This window comes from Anomaloglossus baeobatrachus, chromosome 12, assembly GCF_048569485.1.
Source record: "Anomaloglossus baeobatrachus isolate aAnoBae1 chromosome 12, aAnoBae1.hap1, whole genome shotgun sequence".
Classification (NCBI taxonomy): Eukaryota; Metazoa; Chordata; class Amphibia; order Anura; family Aromobatidae; genus Anomaloglossus; species Anomaloglossus baeobatrachus.
The window spans coordinates 54,020,422-54,043,156 of NC_134364.1; the positions used below are offsets into that span (position 1 = coordinate 54,020,422).

The window sequence follows — 22,735 nt, forward strand, 5'->3', positions numbered from 1 at the left end:
TTAGTAATGAGCGGGAGTCCACTTTTGGCAAGTATTCAGACCCCTTTAAAATTTTTCACTTTCATTGCAGTCATTTGGTAAATTCAAAAAAGCTCATTTTTTCTCATTAATGTGCACTCTGCACCCATCCCCCTTCTTGACAGAAAAAAAGAAATGTAGAAATTTTTGCACATGTATTAAACAAGAAAAACTGAAATATCACATGGTCATAAGTATTCAGACCCTTTGCTCAGTATTGAGTAGAAGTACCCTCCTTTGAGATACTACAGCCATGAGTCTTTTTGGGAATGATGCAACCAGTTTTCCCCCCCTGGATTTGGGGATCCTCGGCCATTCTTCCTTACAGAGCCTCTCCAGTTCCGTCAGGTTGGATGGTAAACAGCCATTTTCAGGTCTCTCCAGAGATGCTTAATTGGGTTCAGGTCAGGGCTCTGGCTGGGCCGGTCAAGAATGGTCAGAGTTGCTCTGAAGTCACTCCTTTGCTTTTTAGCTGTGTGCTTAGGGTCATTGTCTTGTTGGAAGGCGAACCTTCAGCCAAATCTGAGGTCCAGAGCACTCAGGATATCTCTGTACTTGGCCGCATTCACCTTTCCTTCAAATGCAACCAGTCACCCTGTCCCTGTAGCTGATAAACCACCCCATAGCATGATGCTGCCACCACCATGTTTCACTGTAGGGATTGTATTGGGCAGGTGATGAGCAGTGCCTGGTTTTCTCCACACATACCGCTTAGATTTACCACCACAAAGTTCTATCTTCATCTCATTAGATCAGAGAATCTTACTCTCATTCTGGGAGTCCTTCATATATTTTTTTGCACACTCTATGTGGGCTTTCATATATCTTGCACTGAGGAGAGGCTTCCATTGGGCCACTCTGCTATAAAGGCCCAAATGGTGGAGGGCTGCAGTGATAATTGACTTTGTGGAACTTTCTCCCATCTCCCTACTGCATCTCTGGAGCTCAGCTACAGTGATCTTGGGGTTGTTCTTTACCTCTCTCACCAAGACTCTTCTACAATTGCTCAGTTTGCCTGGATGACCAGGTCTAGGAAGAGTTCTGGTGTTCCTAAATGTCTTCCATTTAAGGATTATGGAGGCCACTGTGCTCTTAGGAACCTTGACTACTGCAGAAATTCTTTTGTAACCTTGGCCAGATCTATGCCTTGCCACAATTGTGTCTCTGAGCCCCTTGGACAGTTCCTTTGACCTCATGATTTTCATTTGGTGTCACATGCACTGTGAACTGTGAGGTCTTATATAGACGGGTGTGCGCCTTTCCAAATCAAGTCCTATCAGTTTAATTAAACACATCTGGACTCCAATGAAGGAGTAGAAACATCTCAAGGAGGATCACAAGGAAATGGCCAGCATGTGACTTAAATATGAGTGTCTGAGCAAAGGGTCTGAATACTTATGATCATGTGGTATTTCAGTTTTACAAAAAATTCTTCATTTCTGTTTTTTTCTGTCAGGATGGGGTGCAGAGTGTACATTAATGAGAAAAAAAAACACCTTTTTTGATATCAAATGGCTGCAATGAAACAGAGTGAAAAATTTAAAAGGGGACTGAATACTTTGCGTACCCACTGTATGTGCCAGCACTGCCCCAGAAGCGGTGGTTGGTGACTGCGGACGGCAGGCTGTACACTATCAATAGACGGCAGGCCGTGCCTGGACTGTGCTGATAGCTCTCCTCTACGGACACGCAAAACATATTTTAGATAACGCAGAATGGTCTGTGCCCGAGCAGCAGAACACGGAAGTGCCAAGAAGGCCTTAGAGGGATTTCTCACAACTTTTTAATTTTTCTATTAACATAGCCATATGAGAGCTTGTTTTTTACGGGACCAGTTGTACTTTTGAATGACACCATTTGTTCTGCCCCATATTGTACTTGAAAATGGGAAAAAACAACTCTCAAGTGCGGCGAAATTGAAAAAAAATGCAATGACAGTTTGGGTTTTTTTTATTTACAGTGTTCACTATATGGTAAATCTGACCTGGTAATATAGTTCCCCAGGTCAGTGCAGGTTCATATATACCAAACATGTATAGTTATACTTAAAGGGAACCTGTCACCAAATTTGGGACCTATAAGCTGCAGCCACCACCACTGGGCTCTTATATACAGCATTCTAACATACTGTATATAAGAGCCCAGGCCGCTGTGTGGAAAATAAACAAAAAAACCCCAAAAACTGAAATTTGTAAAAATAAAAAAAAATATAAATAAATAAAAAAAATTGAGCTTTTCCGAGACTCGTAGCATTTTTATTTTTCCGGTTCTGTGATAGTGATTGCCCCGATGGCGGGGAACAGCAGTTAGTGTGTTAAATCCCACTGTCAGAGTTTGACAGCTAACTGGTTATCAGTAACGGGTGGATTGGAATCACACCCGTGGATTTTAGTTGCACATGTTGGCTGATCTGATCAGCTGCCATGTGCGGGGAAACTTGCACATACCGGTGAGCCCGTATTAAAGGGACTGACACGTCCAAGATCGTGAAGGGGTTAAATATAAGCCCCCATTCTCTGTCATATACTCACTTTCTGGCATCTTCACCCTTTTTTTTCCAGCACCTCATTACCATCTTCTGTTCATAACTTCTGACTGGATTGAAATCAGAAGACAGATTACAACCTTTCAATGCAAGTCTATGAGAGCCAGAACGAGGCTCTCATAGACTTGTATTGAGTTGTGACCTCCGATGCGCTCCATAAAAAAACTCGAACTGCCAGTAGATCACAACTTACCGGAGACTGACCAACAGAGGGGCCTCTTATAGAAGAGGTTACAGGTCTGTGAGCCAGAAATCTTGCATGTGTTTAGGTGACTAAATACTTATTTTCCACCATAATTTAAAAAAAAAACAAAAAAAACCCCACACACATCTTGCCATATCAGACGCGGTGATTTTCTGGATTTGTTTTCTCCTTTTGTCTCATAGTTGTGGTCACCTATGATGTCAATTACAAGCCGACCTCATCTGTATAAGTGGGGGAACTTGCAAAATTGGTGGCTGACTAAATATTTTTTTGTCTTTTTCTTTCGGAACAAAAAGTAACACACACATACATACATACATACATACATATATAAAATATTGCACATACATACTGTAAAAACCAAAAGTTTGGACACACCTTTTCATTCATTGAGTTTTCTTTATTTTCATGACTCTGAAAACTGTAGATTCAGATTGAAGGCATCAAAACTATGAATGAACACATGTGGAATGAAATACTTAACAGAAAAGTGTGAAACAACTGAAAATATCTCTTATATTCTAGGCTCTTCAAAGTAGCCGCCTTTTGCTTTGATTACTACTTTGCACACTCTCGGCATTCTCTTGATGAGCTTCAAGAGGTAGTCACCGGAAATGGTCTTCCAACAGTCTTGAAGAAGTTCCCAGAGATGCTTAGCACTTGTTGGCCCTTTTGCCTTCACTCTGCGGCCCAGCTCACCCCAAACCATCTCGATTGGGTTCAGGTCTGGTGACTGTGGAGGACAGGTCATCTGGCGTAGCACCCCATCACTCTCCTTAGTCAAATAGCCCTTACACAGCCTGGAGGTGTGTTTGGGGTCATTGTCCTGTTGAAAAATAAATGATGGTCCAACTAAACGCAAACCGGATGGAATAGCATGCCACTGCAAGATGCTGTGGTAGCCATGCTGGTTCAGTATGCCTTCAATTTTGAATAAATCCCCAACAGTGTCACCAGTAAAGCACCCCCACACCATCACACCTCCTCCTCCATGCTTCACGGTGGGAATCAGGCATGTAGAGTCCATCCGTTCACCTTTTCTGCGTCGCACAAAGACACAGTGGTTGGATCCAAAGATCTCAAATTTGGACTCATCAGACCAAAGCACAGATTTCCACTGGTCTAATGTCCATTCCTTGTGTTGTTTAGCCCAAACAAGTCTCTTCTGCTTGTTGCCTGTCCTTAGCAGTGGTTTCCTAGCAGCTATTTTACCATGAAGGCCTGCTGCACAAAGTCTCCTCTTAATAGTTGTTCTAGAGCTGTGTCTGCTGCTGGAACTCTGTGTGGCATTGACCTGGTCTCTAATCTGAGCGGCTGTTAACCTGCCATTTAGGAGGCTGGTGACTCAGATAGAGTAACCTCTGCTGCGGAGGATAAGTCTTAGTCTTCCTTTCCTGGGGCGGTCCTCATGTGAGCCAGTTTCTTTGTAGCATTTGATGGTTTTTGCCACTGCACTTGGGGACACTTTCAAAGTTTTCCCAATTTTTCGTACTGACTGACCTTCATTTCTTAAAGTAATGATGGCCACTCGTTTTTCTTTACTTAGAATTTGTATTATGGCAAGAAAAAAGCAGCTAACAGTCTATTCAGTAGGACATTCAGCTGTGTATCCACCAGACTTCTGCACAACACAACTGATGGTCCCAACCCCATTTATAAGGCAAGAAATAAGAATTATTCTTACCGTTAATTCGATTTCTAGGACCTTCCACGACAGCATAGGAGGTTGTCTCTCCACGCCCTAATTGGGACAGGAAGTTCAAGAGGTTTAAAAGGACCCTCCCACCTCCCACAGCCAGTGTCTTACAAAGAACCCATAGCATATGAGAAGTACCACATATTCAGGAATATATGAATACAAAAGGGGAGGGAATTACCTGCTGTCGTGGAAGGTCCTAGAAATCGAATTAACGGTAAGAATAATTCTTATTTCTCTAGTCCCTTCCACGACAGCATAGGAGGAATACCAAAGAATTGATACCTAGGGGGGGGACCACAGCCTGCAGGACCTTCCTGCCAAAAGCCAATCCCTGCTGGAATCCGGATCCAGACAATAATGCTTTGTGAAAGTATGGAGGGAAGACCACGTAGCCGCCTTGCAGATCCGCTCAGGAGAAGCCCCTGCCCGTGCAGCCCAGGAGACAGAGTTAGCCCCGGTGGAGTGCGCCTAGAATCCGGTAGGAGGAGAGAGATGCCGAGCGAGGTAGGCGTCTCAAATTGCCCGCACAATCCAGTTGGCGACCGCACTCTTAGCCACCTTCCTGCCCTTATGTCGGCCAAAGGGCTGGATGAACAGGATATAATCAAGGCGCCAAGAAGCAGTAACCTCCAGGTAGTGCAACACTGTCCGACGAACAACCAAAGAATGAAACCCTTCCTCACCCGGAGAATTCTGACAGAAGGAAGGCAGGATGATGGACTGAGAACGGTAAAATCCGAAACCAACCTTGGGAAGGAAGGAAGGGTCCAACTGAAAACAATGCTGTCATCTCTGACGGTCAGGAAGGCTCCCGAATAGACAAAGCCTGAAGTTCCCCGACTCTACGAGCAGACGTAATAGCCACAAGAAAGGCAGTCTTGTGAGAAAGAGAACGAATGGTACAAGAGGACAGTGGCCCAAAGGGTGACTGAGAAAATCCGGTAAGGACCACATTGAGATCTCAGCAAGGTGTCAGGATCCTCCGCCGCGGACAGAGCCTACTAGCGGATACCCTGAAACGGCGGATCCAGCGACGATCTGCCAGAGCCGGGACAACACTGTACTAAGCGCCGAGATCTGCACCTACAGGGTGCTGGGCCGAAGGCCTAAGTCCAATCCACTCTGGATGACCTCGAGAATCTGCGCAATGGTAGGCCGGAGCGGGTCAGGAGGCCGAGAACCACACCAGGAGGAAATCTCATCCAGAGTTCAGTGGAAATACTATTAGCCACTGGTGGACGGTCCTTTTGTAGAGCAGCCACGACCTAGTCAGAAAGTCCTTGGGCCTTCAGTGCTCGGGCCTCAGAAGCCAGACAGCCAACTGGAGCTCCTGGGGGACCGGATGGAATATCGGATCCTGAGACAGGAAACTGGGGTCTGCACCCAGGAGGACCGGTCCGTCGAGTCCGAGAGTCAGGGTCAGGCAGTACCAACTCCGCCGCGGCCACAGAGGAGCTACCATGATGGTCGTGGCTCCGTCGTCCCTGATCGTCCTCAGGCTTCGTGCGAGAAGAGGAGTAGGCGGGAAGGCGTATCGAGGCAAAAAGGACCAATTGTGGCAGAAGGCGTTCACCCCCAACGCGTTGCCCCGAGGGTTCAGGGAGACAAATGTAGCGACCTGGCAATTTCCTGCGGAAGCAAAGAGGTCTACCTCTGGAGCACCCCACCTTGCCACCAGAGAGCAGAACACCGCTTGGGCCAGACTCCACTCCCCTGGGTGAACAACCTGACGACTCAGGAAGTCTGCTTGAAGGTGCAGGGATCCCTGTAGATGGACTGCAGCAGGGACTGTCCTGCCCAGTGGAAGATCCGGGAGGATACAGACTTCAGGGCGCCGACCCAGAACTGCCCTGATGGCGGAGATGTGCCACTGTGGAGCCATTGTCCCAGTAGACCTGGACGTGAGTGACCCGGATGGGATCCTGGGCAGCGAGGAGGGCTTCTCCGACCACCCCGAGTTCCCGGTAGTTGGAGGACTGGGTGCCGACCTAAGGGCTCCAGCCCCCCTGAACAGAGAGTTTTCCACCATAGCCCCCCAGCCCCTCTGGCTGGCATCTGCTGCCAGTGTAACCAGGGGTGACCGGGTCCAGGCAACCCCAACCATCAGGTTGTAGGGACACACCAGAGAAGGGACGAGAAGATGGGTGCCGACAGGCGAAACCGGTGTTCAGGGAGGAAGGGAGTCCAACCCAATGAACCAGGATATGATCCCATAGACCACGAGAGTGGGCCGGAGCCCACAAGACTGAGGGAATGCAGGACGTCATAAAACCCAGGCCGATATAGCGCCTTGAAGGGTCGGGCGCGCTTGGCTATGAACATCGAGAGTGAGGCCAGCAGCGTCAATCTGTGATCCTCTGGGGGAAGGATGCCTGTCAGGTTGAGGCCAACTCTGCAACGGAGGAAGGTGACCACCTCAACCCTGATCTTTGAAAAGAGCCTTGGAGCCGAGAAGAACCCGAAGGGAAGGATCTGTAAGTGGAAAAGAAGCATGGTCCCTCCGTGCAGAACCGCAAGTTTGAGGTACTGCCGGAGACAAGGATGGAAGGGCACATGGAACTAGGCGTCCCTCAGGGCAATCGAGGCCAACAGGTGGCGGAGACCGAGCAGGGGAACAACAGAGTTCCCAGACTCCATCCATGAAACGTCGGTATCTGATCCGCTGGATTGAGACGCCTCAGATAGATGAAAAACCGGACGTCTCCAGATGGTGTGTTGACAAGGAAGAGACGGAGAAGCGACCTACCCCTACTTCCCGACTCGGGACAGAGAAACGACCCCCGAAAGGATTAACTCCCGAATCATCGAGCACAGGAGATCCTGAGAACCCTGTGACGACAGGGCCGTGACGCGGAGGCCGGGGGGAGGGGTCTACCAATAGACCCTCTGAGATGAGCTTGTAGGACCCCTGGCCAGGTGGAGAAGGCCCGCCACTGGGAAAGAAGGCAGAGAGCCGTCCCCCCACCCGAGCCGACACACTGTTCGTCATGCTGAGGACTTAGTGGGTGGGAAGGGATGAGAAAGTACTCCCCTCACCCTAAGGGTAGTTCCCACGGTCAGACTCACCTCTCCCCTTGGGCTGGGAGGCCCGAGGTATCGAGGGACGAAAGGACCGTTGCCTGGAGGGTGTATCCGGCAGGCCTGACGATCAGTTGCCCTGTCCAGAATATCATCCAGGGCAGGCCCAACCCTTAAACAGACGGGAGCAAGCCGCAGTGTGGAAGTAGAGTCCCTACTCCAAGCCTTAGCCTAGCGCTCGTCTGTCCGAGTTAGACAAGACTGAGGTCCTGGCAGCCAGGCGGACCGACTACACAGAGGTACCTGTCAAACTAGTTGCCTTCCGAAGTAAGGGAAGGGATTCCAGTACTCATCCCTAGGAGCACCCCAGGAATTGAGCCTCCACTGGTCGAGCCTCCGAAGGAGGGACAGGGGGACCTAAGAGGAGGCAGTACGGGCCCGATGGGAGACGACGAAGCCTCCCAGGACTTCTTCATGAGACTCCTGACCTAACTATCAGATTCCCAAGCTGGTAATTGGCCGCAAGGGGGAGCGCTGTTTGTAGAGCGACCTTGGCCACCTGCATGGGAATCTCCCAAAGCAACCCAGAACTCTCCAGGGGAAACTGTTTCAGAGGACACTCCAGAAAGCTCCTCAAGGAAATCCCATTCTAGAGAGAAGATCCAGGACAGTAGCATGGACAAGAAACCCCCTTGCCCAGTGGTTTTCAGGTCCGCGAACATTTCGCCCTGAACGGAGGGGAAGACCTACTCATCCTCCAACCCCATAGTGCACCCAACTGCTCCATTAAGATCCTCCAATCATCTCAGGGAAAAAGAAAAGACCGGTCAGGCCCCCCGGAGGAAAACCTTTATCGGGACCCACCGAGGCGGAATCAGCCTCAGGATCAGACGACTGGAGGTAACTGTTTTGTGGCAGAAGGGTCAGCAGCAGGGAGGGAGGCTAGCGAGGCCTGAAGCTCCTGTAGCAACATGGACCTCAGCTTGGCACAAGGGACGATGTGTAGCCCAAAGCAGCTATACACACGATGCCTGCCCTCTCCACTCAACGGAACAGAGAGGCGTCATCAGACCAGGCATCCAGCCCATGTCCTGATACAGCAATATCCAGGAGTGTCCACTGGGACCCAAGGCCATCACCAGTAGCCCATGGAAGGGACAGACGTACACTGCTGGCAAAGTTTCCGTAGCCTTGCACACTGGTCAGACTTGACACAAATACCAGCAGGCATATCCTCCTGGAAACCACTCACCATGTCAGCCTGATACCAGGCATCAGGGACCGTCCCTCAGCCTCTTACTGAAGCAGGGGGAAACGCTGGGCTCTGCAGCAGCAGAGGAAGACCTGACAGAGCACACAGAAGAATCCTTACCGCGGTTCTGATGCCTTCCGGGCAGCCTTCCTGTGGAAAGGCCTGCCCCCCCCCAGCGACTGGTGATGTTCCCCGCCTCCTGCAGCAGGTCCCCGACAGGCCGTGTCAGCGTCGGCGTGTCCTCCACGCTGCCTCCGCAAACCGGAAGCGCTCAACCGGAAGTTCGCAAGACCGGAAGTCCCGCCCCCGGGAGCACTTCCGGATCGCTCCGGCAGCGTGCATGCAGGAAGCGGCCGGCGGCTCAGGGAGGACGCCGGCCGGGGAGCTCGACAGCCTGCATCACCCCAGCGGAGGTTCCGGAAGGCTGGAGCAGCGGTCCCCCACAGCGTGAGGGAACAGCAAGGGAGGAGCGGTGAAGGCCCGACCGATGCTGTCCGGCTTAAGGTAACAGGGGAAGAAAAAAGAAAAAAAAAAATATTATACTGTAGTTCGACGGCCACCACAGCATAGGAGAAAATAGAAACCTCTCCATGCCCCATGGGGACAGGAAAGACACTGGCTATGGGAGGTGGGAGGGTCCTTTTAAACCTCTTGAACTTCCTGTCCCAATTAGGGCGTGGAGAGACAACCTCCTATGCTGTCGTGGAAGGGACTAGAGAAATCCCACTTATTAAACCTGACAGGGCACACCTGTGAAGTGAAAACCATTTCCGGTAACTACCTCTTGAAGCTCATCAAGAGAATGCCAAGAGTGTGCAAAGTAGTAATCAAAGCTCCTGGGCTGCATTCTAGCAATGTTCCTGTTCTTGTGCCCCCTTTCTGACCAAAATAAAGACTTTGTAAAGTGGTACCTTTTTGTATTCATATCTTGATAATTGTACACGGGGGCGGGCTCTCTGGTGTCCGTTAGTCTGCCTCCTGTCGCTTTAGGCCGTCCCCCATCGCGCAATTTCAAAGAGGTGACGTGAGGTAAGCTGGCCAGCGCTTGCGCAGAACGGTGGAGGCGGTGGTGGAAGAGCGCCCACGAGATTATGGGCAGGTACTTGCTGATGAAAGTCACAGCGCCGCCCATAATCTCGCGCATGCGCAACACGTCACCAGCGGTCACATTGCACATTGCAGTCCCGCGAGAGTGGCACGGCGCATGCGCGAGATTATGGCCGCCCATAATCTCGCGCATGCGCCGTGCCACTCTCGCGGGACTGTGCAATGTGCACAGTGTGACCGCTGGTGACGTGTTGCGCATGCGCGAGATTATGGGCGGCCATAATCTCGCGCATGCGCTGTGCCACTCTCACGGGACTGCAATGTGCAATGTGACCGCTGGTGACGTGTTGCGCATGCGTGGGATTATGGGCGGCGCTGTGATTTTCATCAGCAAGTACCCGCCCATAATCTCGTGCTTTCACCGCCGCCTTCACCGTTCTGCGCAAGCGCTGGCCAGCTTACCTCACATCACCTCTTTGAAATTGCACGATGGGGGACGGCCTAAAGCGACAGGGAGGCAGACTAACGGACACCAAGAGACCGCCCCCGTGTACCATTACAAAGATCTGAATACAAAAAAGGTACCACTTTACAAAGTCTTTATTTTGGTCAGAAAGGGGGCACAAGAACAACAGGAACATTGCTAGAATGCAGCCCAGGAGCTGCAGAGGGGGAATCTTTTAGGTTTAGTGCAAAATTTCTGATGACAGGTTCCCTTTAAGTATTTCATTCCACATGTGTTAATTCATAGTATTAATGCCTTCAATGTGAATCTACAATTTTCAGAGCCATGAAAATAAAGAAAAAAACCTCTTTGAATGAGAAGGTGTGTCCAAACTTTTGGTCTGTACATATACATACACATTATCTATCTATACACACACACACACACACATTGGACATTTCTGAACATGGTGATACCCAATCTATCAAAATATGAAATAAAGTAATCTGACCAGTAAATAGTCTAATGGAAAAAATGTATTTAAAAAAAAAAATCGCCAGAATTGTGTTTTTTGGGCACCTGCAACGTTACAATAAATGCAATAACAGGCGATCACGGCATTGCACCTACACCAAAAGGGTAGAAATAAAACTGTCAGCTCAAGTAGCAAAAAATTAGTCATCACTGAGCCCCAGAACCCCAAAAATGAAAACGCTATGGGTCTTGGAAAATGGCTAAAGTGTTATTTTTTTTGACAAATTTCTGGGGTTTTTTTTCTTCACCAATTAACTAAAAACCTATACATGTTCGGTATCTATGAACTTGCACTGATCTGAGGAATCATAATGCGAGATCAGTTTTACCCAGTAAACCTGGGTAAATAATTTAAAAAAAAAAAAAAAAATAAAAAAAAAAAAATTGTAGAATTATCCTTTATTTTTTTTTTTGCAATTTTACCACCCTTTCAATTATTTTTTCCGGTCTTCCAATACAACATGGGGCAGAATGGTGTCATTCAAAAGTACAACTCGTCACCCGCAAAAAAAAACAAGCTCTTGTATGACTATATTAATGGAAATAGATTTAAAAAAAAAAAAATTATGGCTCTTAGAAGAAGGGGAGGGAAAAATGAAAAGTGGAAAAGTCGACGGGGTCAGGAATGACATATTATTGGTCCTAAGGGGTAAGGGGGCTACATCCGCCTGCAAAGTGGGATTATGCATTATGTGGAGCTATTGGACTATACCGGGCCCATATACTGTTCTTACACAGGGGGTCCTGTCTGTGTGTCTGGAAGGGAAGGGGTTAAATAAGACTTCCAATACTCCTCAAATCAACCGCAATATGGATTTCATATAGAATATGGCCTCTTTTTTAGGGTGTTGGGGCAGATTAGCAAATATGTAACATCAGATGCAGTAATAACAGAATTGTGCCAACCATTATGGCAGCTGTCAGCCTTCCTGAGTCACCCTGCTTTCCCAGGCTCCTGAATGGCAGAATCTGCAGCAATGCAATGTGCTGATCTGCTGCTAGTCACCGCTGCTGTCACTCACCAGATCCCCCTGCTCCGAGGACTTGTACACACAGGACACCATCTCATTGTGCAGCAGCAGGAACAGAGCCTCATCCGCCAGGTCCTGCTTGTTCATGGCTGCTGCTGCCAGCTACCCGGCCACACTGCCACTAAGGATGCAGCACACAATTGCCCCACAGCCCAGCCCTGACCGCCTGGCATCAGCCTGACATCCTGTGCAGTGCCTCACACCTGCCACTAGAGGGCAGCCACGCCCCTGATGACATCACAGTCACATGACTAGGAGGCGGCCGCTGCTCTCCTGCCTGCAGCTGTGATATTTGGCCATAGCGAGGAGTCTTCTTCATCAAGGACTACAACTCCCAGCATGCAATGCGTGCCTGCAGCGTGACAACATCCTAGGCATTGTACTATTGCTGCAGTTCTCATGTGTTTTTAGAAATTCTTGTTTTATTTAGAATCTATAGTGTTATGTGAGCTAGTTTAGGCTGGGATCACATATTGTGGATTTTTTTTCCACTGCAGCAGATTTTAAGGCCACGTTCCCTCAATGATTTTTTTTGTAGCTGCATATTTTCATTATGCCAAAAATGCAGCATGTCAGGCTGTGTGCACACGGCGCGTTTTTATTGTGTTTTTTTATGAGGGTTTTTTTTTAATTGCAGATTTGACACAAAACTGCAAGCAAAGCCTGATGTCAGCAAAGCCTGATGCCAGCAAAGGCTATGATGATCCTGAAGTGTGGAGCACACGTGGAGTATTTTTCCCTTGCAGATTTGGTGCTGAAAATGATCTGCAGCATGTTGATACTTTCAGCGGTTTTCACACATTGAATTCAATTGAAAAACACATACAAAAAAATGCATCAGAAGAGCTGAGAGCTGGCAAAAATGCTCCAAAAATGCATCAGAAGAGCTGAGAGCTGGCAAAAATGCTCCAAAAAGGCATCAGAAGAGCTGAGAGCTGGCAAAAATGCTCCAAAAATGCATCACAAGAGCTGAGAGCTGGCAAAAATGCTCCAAAAAGGCATCAGAAGAGCTGAGAGCTGGCAAAAATGCTCCAAAAAGGCATCAGAAGAGCTGAGAGCTCTCAAAAATGCTCCAAAATGCATTAGAAGAGCTGAGAGCTGGCAAAAAATGCTGCAAAAAATGTATCAGAAGAGCTGATAGCTGGCAAAAATGCTCCAAAAATGTATCAGAAAAGCTGAGAGCTGGCAAAAATGCTCCAAAAATGCATCAGAAGAGCTGAGAGCTGGCAAAAATGCTCCAAAAATGTATCAGAAAAGCTGAGAGCTGGCAAAAATGCTCCAAAAATGCATCAGAAGAGCTGAGAACTGGCAAAAATGCTCCAAAAATGCATCAGAAGAGCTGAGAGCTGGCAAAAATGCATCAGAAGAGCTGAGAGCTGGCAAAAATGCATCAGAAGAGCTGAGAGCTGGCAAAAATGCTCCAAAAATGTATCAGAAGAGCTGAGAGCTGGCAAAAATGCTCCAAAAAGGCATCAGAAGAGCTGAGAGCTGGCAAAAATGCTCCAAAAATGCATCACAAGAGCTGAGAGCTGGCAAAAATGCTCCAAAAATGCATCAGAAGAGCTGAGAGCTGGCAAAAATGCTCCAAAAATGCATCACAAGAGCTGAGAGCTGGCAAAAATGCTCCAAAAATGCATCACAAGAGCTGAGAGCTGGCAAAAATGCTCCAAAAATGCATCAGAAGAGCTGAGAGCTGGCAAAAATGCTCCAAAAATGCATCACAAGAGCTGAGAGCTGGCAAAAATGCTCCAAAAAGGCATCAGAAGAGCTGAGAGCTGGCAAAAATGCTCCAAAAAGGCATCAGAAGAGCTGAGAGCTCTCAAAAATGCTCCAAAATGCATTAGAAGAGCTGAGAGCTGGCAAAAATGCTCCAAAAAATGTATCAGAAGAGCTGAGAGCTGGCAAAAATGCTCCAAAAATGTATCAGAAAAGCTGAGAGCTGGCAAAAATGCTCCAAAAATGCATCAGAAGAGCTGAGAGCTGGCAAAAATGCTCCAAAAATGTATCAGAAAAGCTGAGAGCTGGCAAAAATGCTCCAAAAATACATCAGAAGAGCTGAGAGCTGGCAAAAATGTATCAGAAGAGCTGAGAGCTGGCAAAAATGCTCCAAAAATGCATCAGAAGAGCTGAGAGCTAAGGTATGCACACCAGTGACTATGTAAGGGGAATACATGGAATAGCAGAAACTGCTGTGTGAATACTGACTTGAAAAATCCAAAAGCTATATGTAAGAGTGAAAATGTGAAAAATGGAACCTGCATTACTGCCATGAACATATGAATCAAGAGAAATTTAGCTACTGAATTGATCAATGCAATAGAGCCCCAACACTACGCCAAAGTATTTCTCTACGTTGGGGTCCCTAGCTTGTGTGTGTCCTCTCATGCAGTTAAAAAACCTACCGTGTATGGGAAGCTGAGACCCAGGCTATTTATGCGTATGATATGGATTGGCAATAGGTGTGGTTGGGGAGGGTTCACAAACGAAAAAATATAAATATAAAAAAAATACATATAGCTATTGGATTTTTCAAGTCAGTATTCACACAGCAGTTTCTGCTATTCCATGTATTCCCCTTACATAGTCACTGGTGTGCATACCTTATCTCCCCATAGTGATGTTTTTTGTTAGGTTTTTGCACCCAGTTCGGACTTAGAATGGTGTTCCAAACGTTATTCCTAAGAGCTGAGAGCTGGCAAAAATGCTCCAAAAATACATCAGAAGAGCTGAGAACTGGCAAAAATGCTCCAAAAATGCATCAGAGGAGCTGAGAGCTGGCAAAAATGCTCCAAAAATGCATCAGAGGAGCTGAGAGCTGGCAAAAATGCTCCAAAAATGCATCAGAGGAGCTGAGAGCTGGCAAAAATGCTCCAAAAATGCATCAGAGGAGCTGAGAGCTGGCAAAAATGCTCCAAAAATGCATCAGAGGAGCTGAGAGCTGGCAAAAATGCTCCAAAAATGCATCAGAGGAGCTGAGAGCTGGCAAAAATGCATCACAAGAGCTGAGAGCTGGCAAAAATGCTCCAAAAATGCATCAAAAACTCGTCAAAAAATACATTACGTCCCTCGTCCAGTGTAGCTTACGCCTGTGCCTGGTGGTGTGGTCCGGTACCTTGTAGGTCATCTAGCACGCAGACCACACTGATGTAAACAGTTTAGAATCGTCTCACCTGACACTTGGTGCCTCTTACCTCCCTTAAATGTGCCTGGAGTTGTGTGGCATTCATCGTCCGCTTTCTAAGGGCATTGTTCACAATGAAGCGGTCATCAGTGTGGGATGTGGCGGAAGGACGTCCACTTCTCTGCATTTCTCTGACTCTTCCAGTCTCTATGTATCTCTGTACACCCTGCTGGTGACACTCTGTGACTCTCTAAGCTTAGTGGCCACTTCCATCTGAGAACATCCTGCTTGAAGTCTCGCTATGGCGAGGTACTGCTGATCATTAGTGATGAGCGAACACTAATGTGCTCGGGTCCTCCAAACTCATAACAAGCAGTTGGATGCTCTGATGTGCGCAACTCAAGTACCCGAGTATAATGAAAGTTTCACAAGTGTGTCACGGCCTGATGTGATCTAGGCATAATCTGGGATCAGAAGGTCAGAACGTATTGTGGATTGCAGATCCGCTTTAGTCATTTACCTGAAGTTAGAGTGTATTTAATTATATGTGGTACTGAAGGGGTATGGTTCATTTCTATCCTGCAGTGATCTAACAGTCAGTTGCAACCTCAGCTGCAGCCATTCCGTTCTGTTACACACTATGACAGCTATAGCTCATATCTATGTGGTCCATTCTGAAGGAGCCTGTCTCTGGAGAAGCTGAGGTGTTGCTTCTGTTGCAGCTGAGAAGTTCATGCTGGAGAAGCTGCGGTGTGTTGTTTGTTGTGTACTTCACCACGTGTTTGTCTTGCCTTCCTTAAGTTATCTTATTGCAATGGCCTTTACTAGTCAGGGTGAGTTCAGGACCAGCGAAGGCGTAGGCACAAGACGGCGTATGGGAAAAGGACGCATCTAGAGATGTGAAGAGTGTTGCGCTGCTCGCTGGAGTCCTTTCATACCTGGCGTGACACCTGCAGTCACATCGTGACAGGAATTCAATGAGAAACTCAAGCATTTTTCCGGAGGATTTCCCAAAAATGGTCCTTTTTCCCATTGAATTTCAGTTTACTATGGCAATCGAGTCGCGCCCATCCGAGCATCCAACTGCTCGTTACGAGTACTGAGCACCCGAGCATGGTAGTGCCCGCTCATCACTAGTTACGAGTACTGAGCACCCGAGCATGGTAGTGCCCGCTCATCACTAGTTACGAGTACTGAGCACCCGAGCATGGTAGTGCCCGCTCATCACTAGTTACGAGTACTGAGCACCCGAGCATGGTAGTGCCCGCTCATCACTAGTTACGAGTACTGAGCACCTGAGCATGGTAGTGCCCGCTCATCACTAGTTACGAGTACTGAGCACCTGAGCATGGTAGTGCCCACTCATCACTCTTGATCATTTGTTAGGTGTTATCTTGGTTTCATGATCTCAAAATGTGAACAGCATGATGAGGAAGAAGGTTTAAAGGGAACCTGTCACCACTTTTGGTGTATAAGCTGTGGCCAACACCACCGGGCTCTTATACATAGCATTCTAACATACTGTATATAAGAGCCCAGGCCGCTGTGAGAACTAAAAAAACACTTTATAATACTTACCTAACAGTCATGCAGTGGGCCCTCTGGGCGTCTCCGGTGACGGCGCCTCCTCTTTCGGCCATCTTCGTCCGCCTTCTGAAGCCTGTGTGCATGACGCGTCTACGTCATACACACTGGCCGATCCTGCGCAGGTGCACTACAATACTTTCATCTGCCCTGCTCAAGGCAGATTAAAGTGCGCCTGCTCAGGAACTGAATGCCAGCAACTGCGGATGACATCGGACGGAAAAGTGGTGACAGATTCCCTTTAAATACTAATCCTAATTGACCCCCAAATTTGTTTGTTGTGTTGTGTTATGGAGAATTGTAAGTTGTGCAAACAGTACTGAAACATTGAACAGTTGGACATGAGCATCCAAAAGATTACAGAAGATCACATTAGGTTCATATGAAAAGGGTAGAGGGTATTGTAGGGTCATCCTGAAATTTCCCCAGAAAGTCCAATATCCCTAACTTCTTTGAGAATAGTCTATTTCTGAGGGTGTGTTAAGGCCGCTTTACACCTATAAATTCATCGTGTGATCGCACTCGCCCCCATCGTTTGTGCGGCACGGGCAATTTGTTGCCCGTGTCGCACAATGCTGTAACCCCCCCGTCACACGGACTTAGCTTCCAAGCGACCTCGCTGCGGGCGGCGAACATCCACTTCCTGAAGGAGGAGGGACGTTCGGCGTCACAGATACGTCACACAGCGGCCGGCCAATAGAAGCGGAGGGGCGGAGATGAGCGGGACGTTAACATCCCGCCCACCTCCTTCCTTCCGCAGGTAAGCTGTGTTCATCGTTCCCGTGGTGTCACATGGAGCGATGTGTACTGCCTCGGGAACAATGAACAACCTGACGTACGATTTTTAGAAAATGAGCGACATGTCAACGATGAACGAGAAGGTGAGTATTTCTGCTCATTCACCGTCACAAGTAGCTGTCACACGCTACGATATATCAAACGATGCCGGATGTGCGTCACTACCTACGTAACCCCAACGACATATCGTAAGATATATCGTAGCGTGTAAAGCCCGCTTAACACTTAGGTCGGAAGAGCCGCGGCCAGTCTGTGCATTGCAATCCGAGATCGGACCGATGTACCTGGATGTCTGCATGAGCCCTAAGAGGTCATTCAGACAAACGCGCTGTCAATATGCAATTTGTGCTACACACATGGACAAGCTGAAGTGCACACTGCACTTTCCCAAAGCTAGAGCACACGCGTGTTTTTACAACTAGACCAATGGTCAGTATGAATAAAAGTTGACACATTATTCTGATCCGTCTCACAGACCAGGATAGTATATGTCCTAGAAGTCAGCTCCAACTCCTGTCTGGAAAACGGACGAGCAGGCAGATGTTGAGGAGGGCCATTGGATCAAATACTTAATTAACCTTGAGACGTAGGGGGTTGTATTATTACACTTAAATAGCCAGTTCAGATATATCATCATGTAACACACATTAAAGATGGCTGCCATTTCCTGTTCACCACACTCTACTTTGGTAGGTAAGGAATGTTCAGATGTAAGAAGACCACCATATAAGAGAAAGACCCACTGGCCAACCTAGAGGACCACCCCACTGATGACCTCATGGCACAACTCCATTGATGACCTCACGGACCAAGCCCATGATGACGCCCACCAACCAGCCCATGGATTAACTAATTGCTCAACCCACCAGCCAATGGGCATATTCGAACATGCCTACTACGAAGCTAACAACACCTCATACCCTAGTTTATATAAGTTGCAGCTCTGTCAAATAAAACACACTTTGGGCCAACCTCTGATCAAGGGAAAATTCACATCCAACTGTGTTTGTCTGGTGTGATGGTGGATTATGCGGGGGTTGTGTAGGTTTGTATTTTAGGCATGGTGTTCAGTCCATTCTATGAATTATTTTTTCTGTCTGCAGGTTTATAACCCTCTGCAGTGCTTCTTTCCCTAGGTCTGGGGCAGGGGGCCTGGAATCCACCCAAACTCTTTGTTTACCTGGGGGATTATTTGGTCAGTATAAGAAGAACAAGAGACAAGCAGGAAGATTCATCCTCTGGGGGAGAAGCTGCAGCTACAGGCAGCACTCCAGAGAGCCGTTGAGAAACCCTGATTTCCCTGGAAAAGGACTGCTGGAGGACTGTGACTGATCCCCAGGAAATGTATCCCATTACTGGACTACTTTACCCTCCATGTGGTGGATTATTTTATGGATCTTCTGACTTGCTTGGAATAAATGGTCTTTGGATTGTTCAATCATCTTTCACTCTGTGGATTGTGTGATATGGGAGAAGGACCCTGTGACATCTGGTGTTATTCTTTCGTGCATACACTTGATCCACACTAATGAGGTCAGGAGCAGGCAACTACTGGACATCCCAGAGTGTTCACCCTAACACGGTGATAACAACATCCACACTTTGCGGACATGCCAGGCCCCTTTCTTGATACACCTGTCTCATACCTGCCTTACATCGCAAAGCTGCTGTATATCATGCATTTGCCTAGTTGTGATGGTGGAATATTGTGGATTGTATACCAGTTTGTGTGGGTTAATGTTTGGGCGTGGTAATATTCCACCATCACACTAGTCATATATACTATTTTCTAACAGCCTGTATGGTATATGTCTGTATATCTGTAATTAATAATATCCCTAATTATAAAATTGCATTCCATCCAACTGCTATATATTACTTCAGACTGCGACTATACGTATTTACGGGTATGACCTTATTATTGCAAACAAAAATATATACATCTATCTTGTGACTAGATCACATTGATAATAAATGGTCATATCCATATCTGCATTCAAATAATTCACCACTGTTCTGGTAGTAGCAGCTTTGTATTTGTATTTTATATTGTCTATGTCCACTTTTTGTATGTCACTTTTTGCTTAATAAAGTATATAATTTTTAGCCCAATACTTTGAGAATTTTCTTTGTGATCTATGCTAATTACGGTACGTTTATAGGCTATTACCAGTTGATGAGAGTTTAGTGTACTTATCTGTATATCATTCTCTGTATCGCAGATGAAAATATTTCATTCTTGATGACAAATGCACATAATCCTGAACCTCAATGAAAAATTGAGATGTGTGTCTGCACCTGAAAACTGTAAATGCCACCTGTCATCTGAGAATTACTGTTTTTCTACTCTCCTAATTTCTTTCAGTGTTCAAATGCTGTATAAAAATCAGTCATAATCTTGTCACCCAGAGCAAACCTGGTGGACAAAGTTCACCATGAAATAAGATGATGTGGAGATGCAATAGGAGAGTCCAAAGTGCCTTCTACTACAAGGACTGGTGCTGAGAAGTCACATACAAGTGCATCTCAATAAATTAGCATATTCCCAAAGAGTTAATTTTTTCTATAATTCAATACAAAAAGGGAAATGCATATATTGAGACATTACACACAGAGGGATCTATTCCTATAAATTAAATAGAGTCATTACACACAGAGGGATCTATTCCTATATATTATATAGTGTCATTACACACAGAGGGATCTATTCCTATATATTATATAGTGTCATTACACACAGAGGGATCTATTCCTATATATTATATAGTGTCATTACACACAGAGTGATCTATTCCTATATATTATACAGAGTCATTACACACAGAGGGATCTATTCCTATATATTATATAGAGTCATTACACACAGAGGGATCTATTCCTATATATTATATAGAGTCATTACACACAGGGAGGATCTATTCCTATATATTATATAGAGTCATTACACACAGAAGGATCTATTCCTATAAATTAAATAGAGTCATTACACACAGAGGGATCTATTCCTATATATTATATAGTGTCATTACACACAGAGGGATCTATTCCTATATATTATATAGTGTCATTACACACAGAGGGATCTATTCCTATATATTATATAGAGTCATTACACACAGAGGGATCTATTCCTATATATTATATAGAGTCATTACACACAGAGGGATCTATTCCTATATATTATATAGAGTCATTACACACAGAGGGATCTATTCCTATAAATTAAATAGAGTCATTACACACAGAGGGATCTATTCCTATATATTATATAGTGTCATTACACACAGAGGGATCTATTCCTATATATTATATAGAGTCATTACACACAGAGGGATCTATTCCTATATATTATATAGAGTCATTACACACAGAGGGATCTATTCCTATATATTATATAGAGTCATTACACACAGAGGGATCTATTCCTATATATTATATAGAGTCATTAAACACAGGGTGATCTATTCCTATATATTATATAGAGTCATTACACACAGGGAGGATCTATTCCTATATATTATATAGAGTCATTACACACAGAGGGATCTATTTCTATATATTATATAGAGTCATTACACACACACACAGCCACCCATAATGAGGAAGGAAGGAGGTGGGCGGGATGTTACGGCCGCTCATCTCCGTCCCTCCGCTTCTATTGGGCAGCTGCTTAGTGACGTCGCTGTGACCCTGCACGAACCGCCCCCTTAGAAAAGAGGCGGTTCGCCGGCCTCAGCGACGTCGCTAGGCAGGTAAGTATGTGTGACGGCTCCTAACGATGTTGTGCGCCACAGGCAGCGATTTGCCCATGACGCACAACCGACGGGGGCGGGTGCTTTCACCAGCGACATCGCTAGCAATGTCGCTGCGTGTAAAGCCCCCTTAACTCTCATGTACCTTCTGCAACAATTCTGTGCAGATCTGAAAGCATGCTGCAGGTTTGAATTGGCGGGATCGGAGCAGTGTCAGTAAAAGGTAAAGAGACCTGAAAGTGAGTTAGAGTTAAAGTGAACCTGTCACCACTTTTTCGGCCTATAAGCTGCGGCCACCACCACGGGGCTCTTCTATACAGAATTCTAACATGCTGTATATAAGAGCCCAGGCCGGGGGTATAACATAAAAACCCTTTATAATACTTACCTAACGGTCGTGCGGTTGGCCATATGGGCATCTCCGTTGTCCGGTTCCGTCACCGCCTCTTTTAGCCATCTTTGTTCTCCTTTTTCCACCTTGGGGTCTTGAGGTGACAAGGGGCGGGAAAGAGTCAGTTGAAGTTGAAGTGGGAGTTCAGAGGAAGTCTGAGTGGAGCTGAAATGTAGTGGGGTCAGGGTTGGAGCCCTTGGACCACGGGAGAGCTGACTAGGTGGCAGACGGCAGAGTAGGGCCACAGGCGACGGTGATCCGATAGCGGGAGACCTGAAGTGGACCGGGGCAGGGTTGTAGCCCGCCGGTTCCGACAACGGGAATCCGGTCCGAAGGCCGTGCACAGGCGGGGTACCTGGACCCTAGGACGAGGCAAGCTTCAAGCCCCTTGTTAATTGACCAGCGGGACAAGGTTTCAGGACTTGTTTCCAGAGAGAAAAGTCCAGAGAGAGCAAAACAGCAGCCCAACACGGGGGATAGGGTGTCCTCCAAGAACCCATTAAAATCCCACGGGTCAGATTTTGCAGGTACGGCTCCCCCTGTATACAAAACTGCAGGGGAGCAGATTTCTCCCGTTCCAAGCGGGTTAAATCAACACACAGCAAGACACGAGTACAGGAGGAAGGGTCCATACCTTGCTAACCTGTGTGCGGGACCAGCACACCTCTCCAATGGCAATCGGCATCCGGCCTTGGTTTACAGTACAGACTCTGTGTGGATTATTCCGAATCGTGGGTACACCGGTGTCATCTGGTCCAACCTGCCGATGGCGCCCCAGCACTGCTGCCCACCTACACCTGGGCGTCGGGACTATGCCTCCCCTACCTAAGAGGGGACACCACTTTGCTGCCCAGCACCATCGGTCCTGGGCGCTTGCACAAGAGGCAGCGGCGGTGCCACCATCCCATCATCGCAACCCACCGGTGGCGTCAGAGACAAAAACTGTCTCCCCTGTAAATACCCCCTTTTCACTGTTGCGAGGACGGGCGGTTGCACAAGCCCCGGGTCCGGTCACCATTCGAGCCCCAGACACGATCTGAGTGCCCCCGAGCAGCCCCTCTGCCGCAGCGTGGCACCTGTCCACGACAGTATGACGTAGACGCGTCATGCACACAGGCTTCAGAAAGAGGACGAAGATGGCCGAAATATTAGGCGCTGGCACCGGACAACAGAGACGCCCATAAGGCCCACTGTGTGACCGTTAGGTAAGTATTATAAAGGGTTTTTATGTTATACCCCCTGCCTGGGCTCTTATATACAGCATGTTAGAATGCTGTATATAAGAGTCCGGTGGT

At 47.2% G+C, this 22,735-nt stretch overlaps 1 protein-coding gene across 1 annotated transcript in view; it reads right to left on the reverse strand.

The window, feature by feature from the left end:
• Positions 1-11,989, reverse strand: part of TRAPPC6B (trafficking protein particle complex subunit 6B) — a 32,002-nt gene extending 20,013 nt beyond the window's left edge. Inside the window, exon 1 of the mRNA XM_075330304.1 lies at positions 11,786-11,989. Coding sequence (XP_075186419.1) covers positions 11,786-11,881 — 96 coding nt within the window. The 5' untranslated portion in view covers positions 11,882-11,989. The remainder of the gene's footprint in view (positions 1-11,785) is intronic.
• Positions 11,990-22,735: the final 10,746 nt, after the last annotated feature.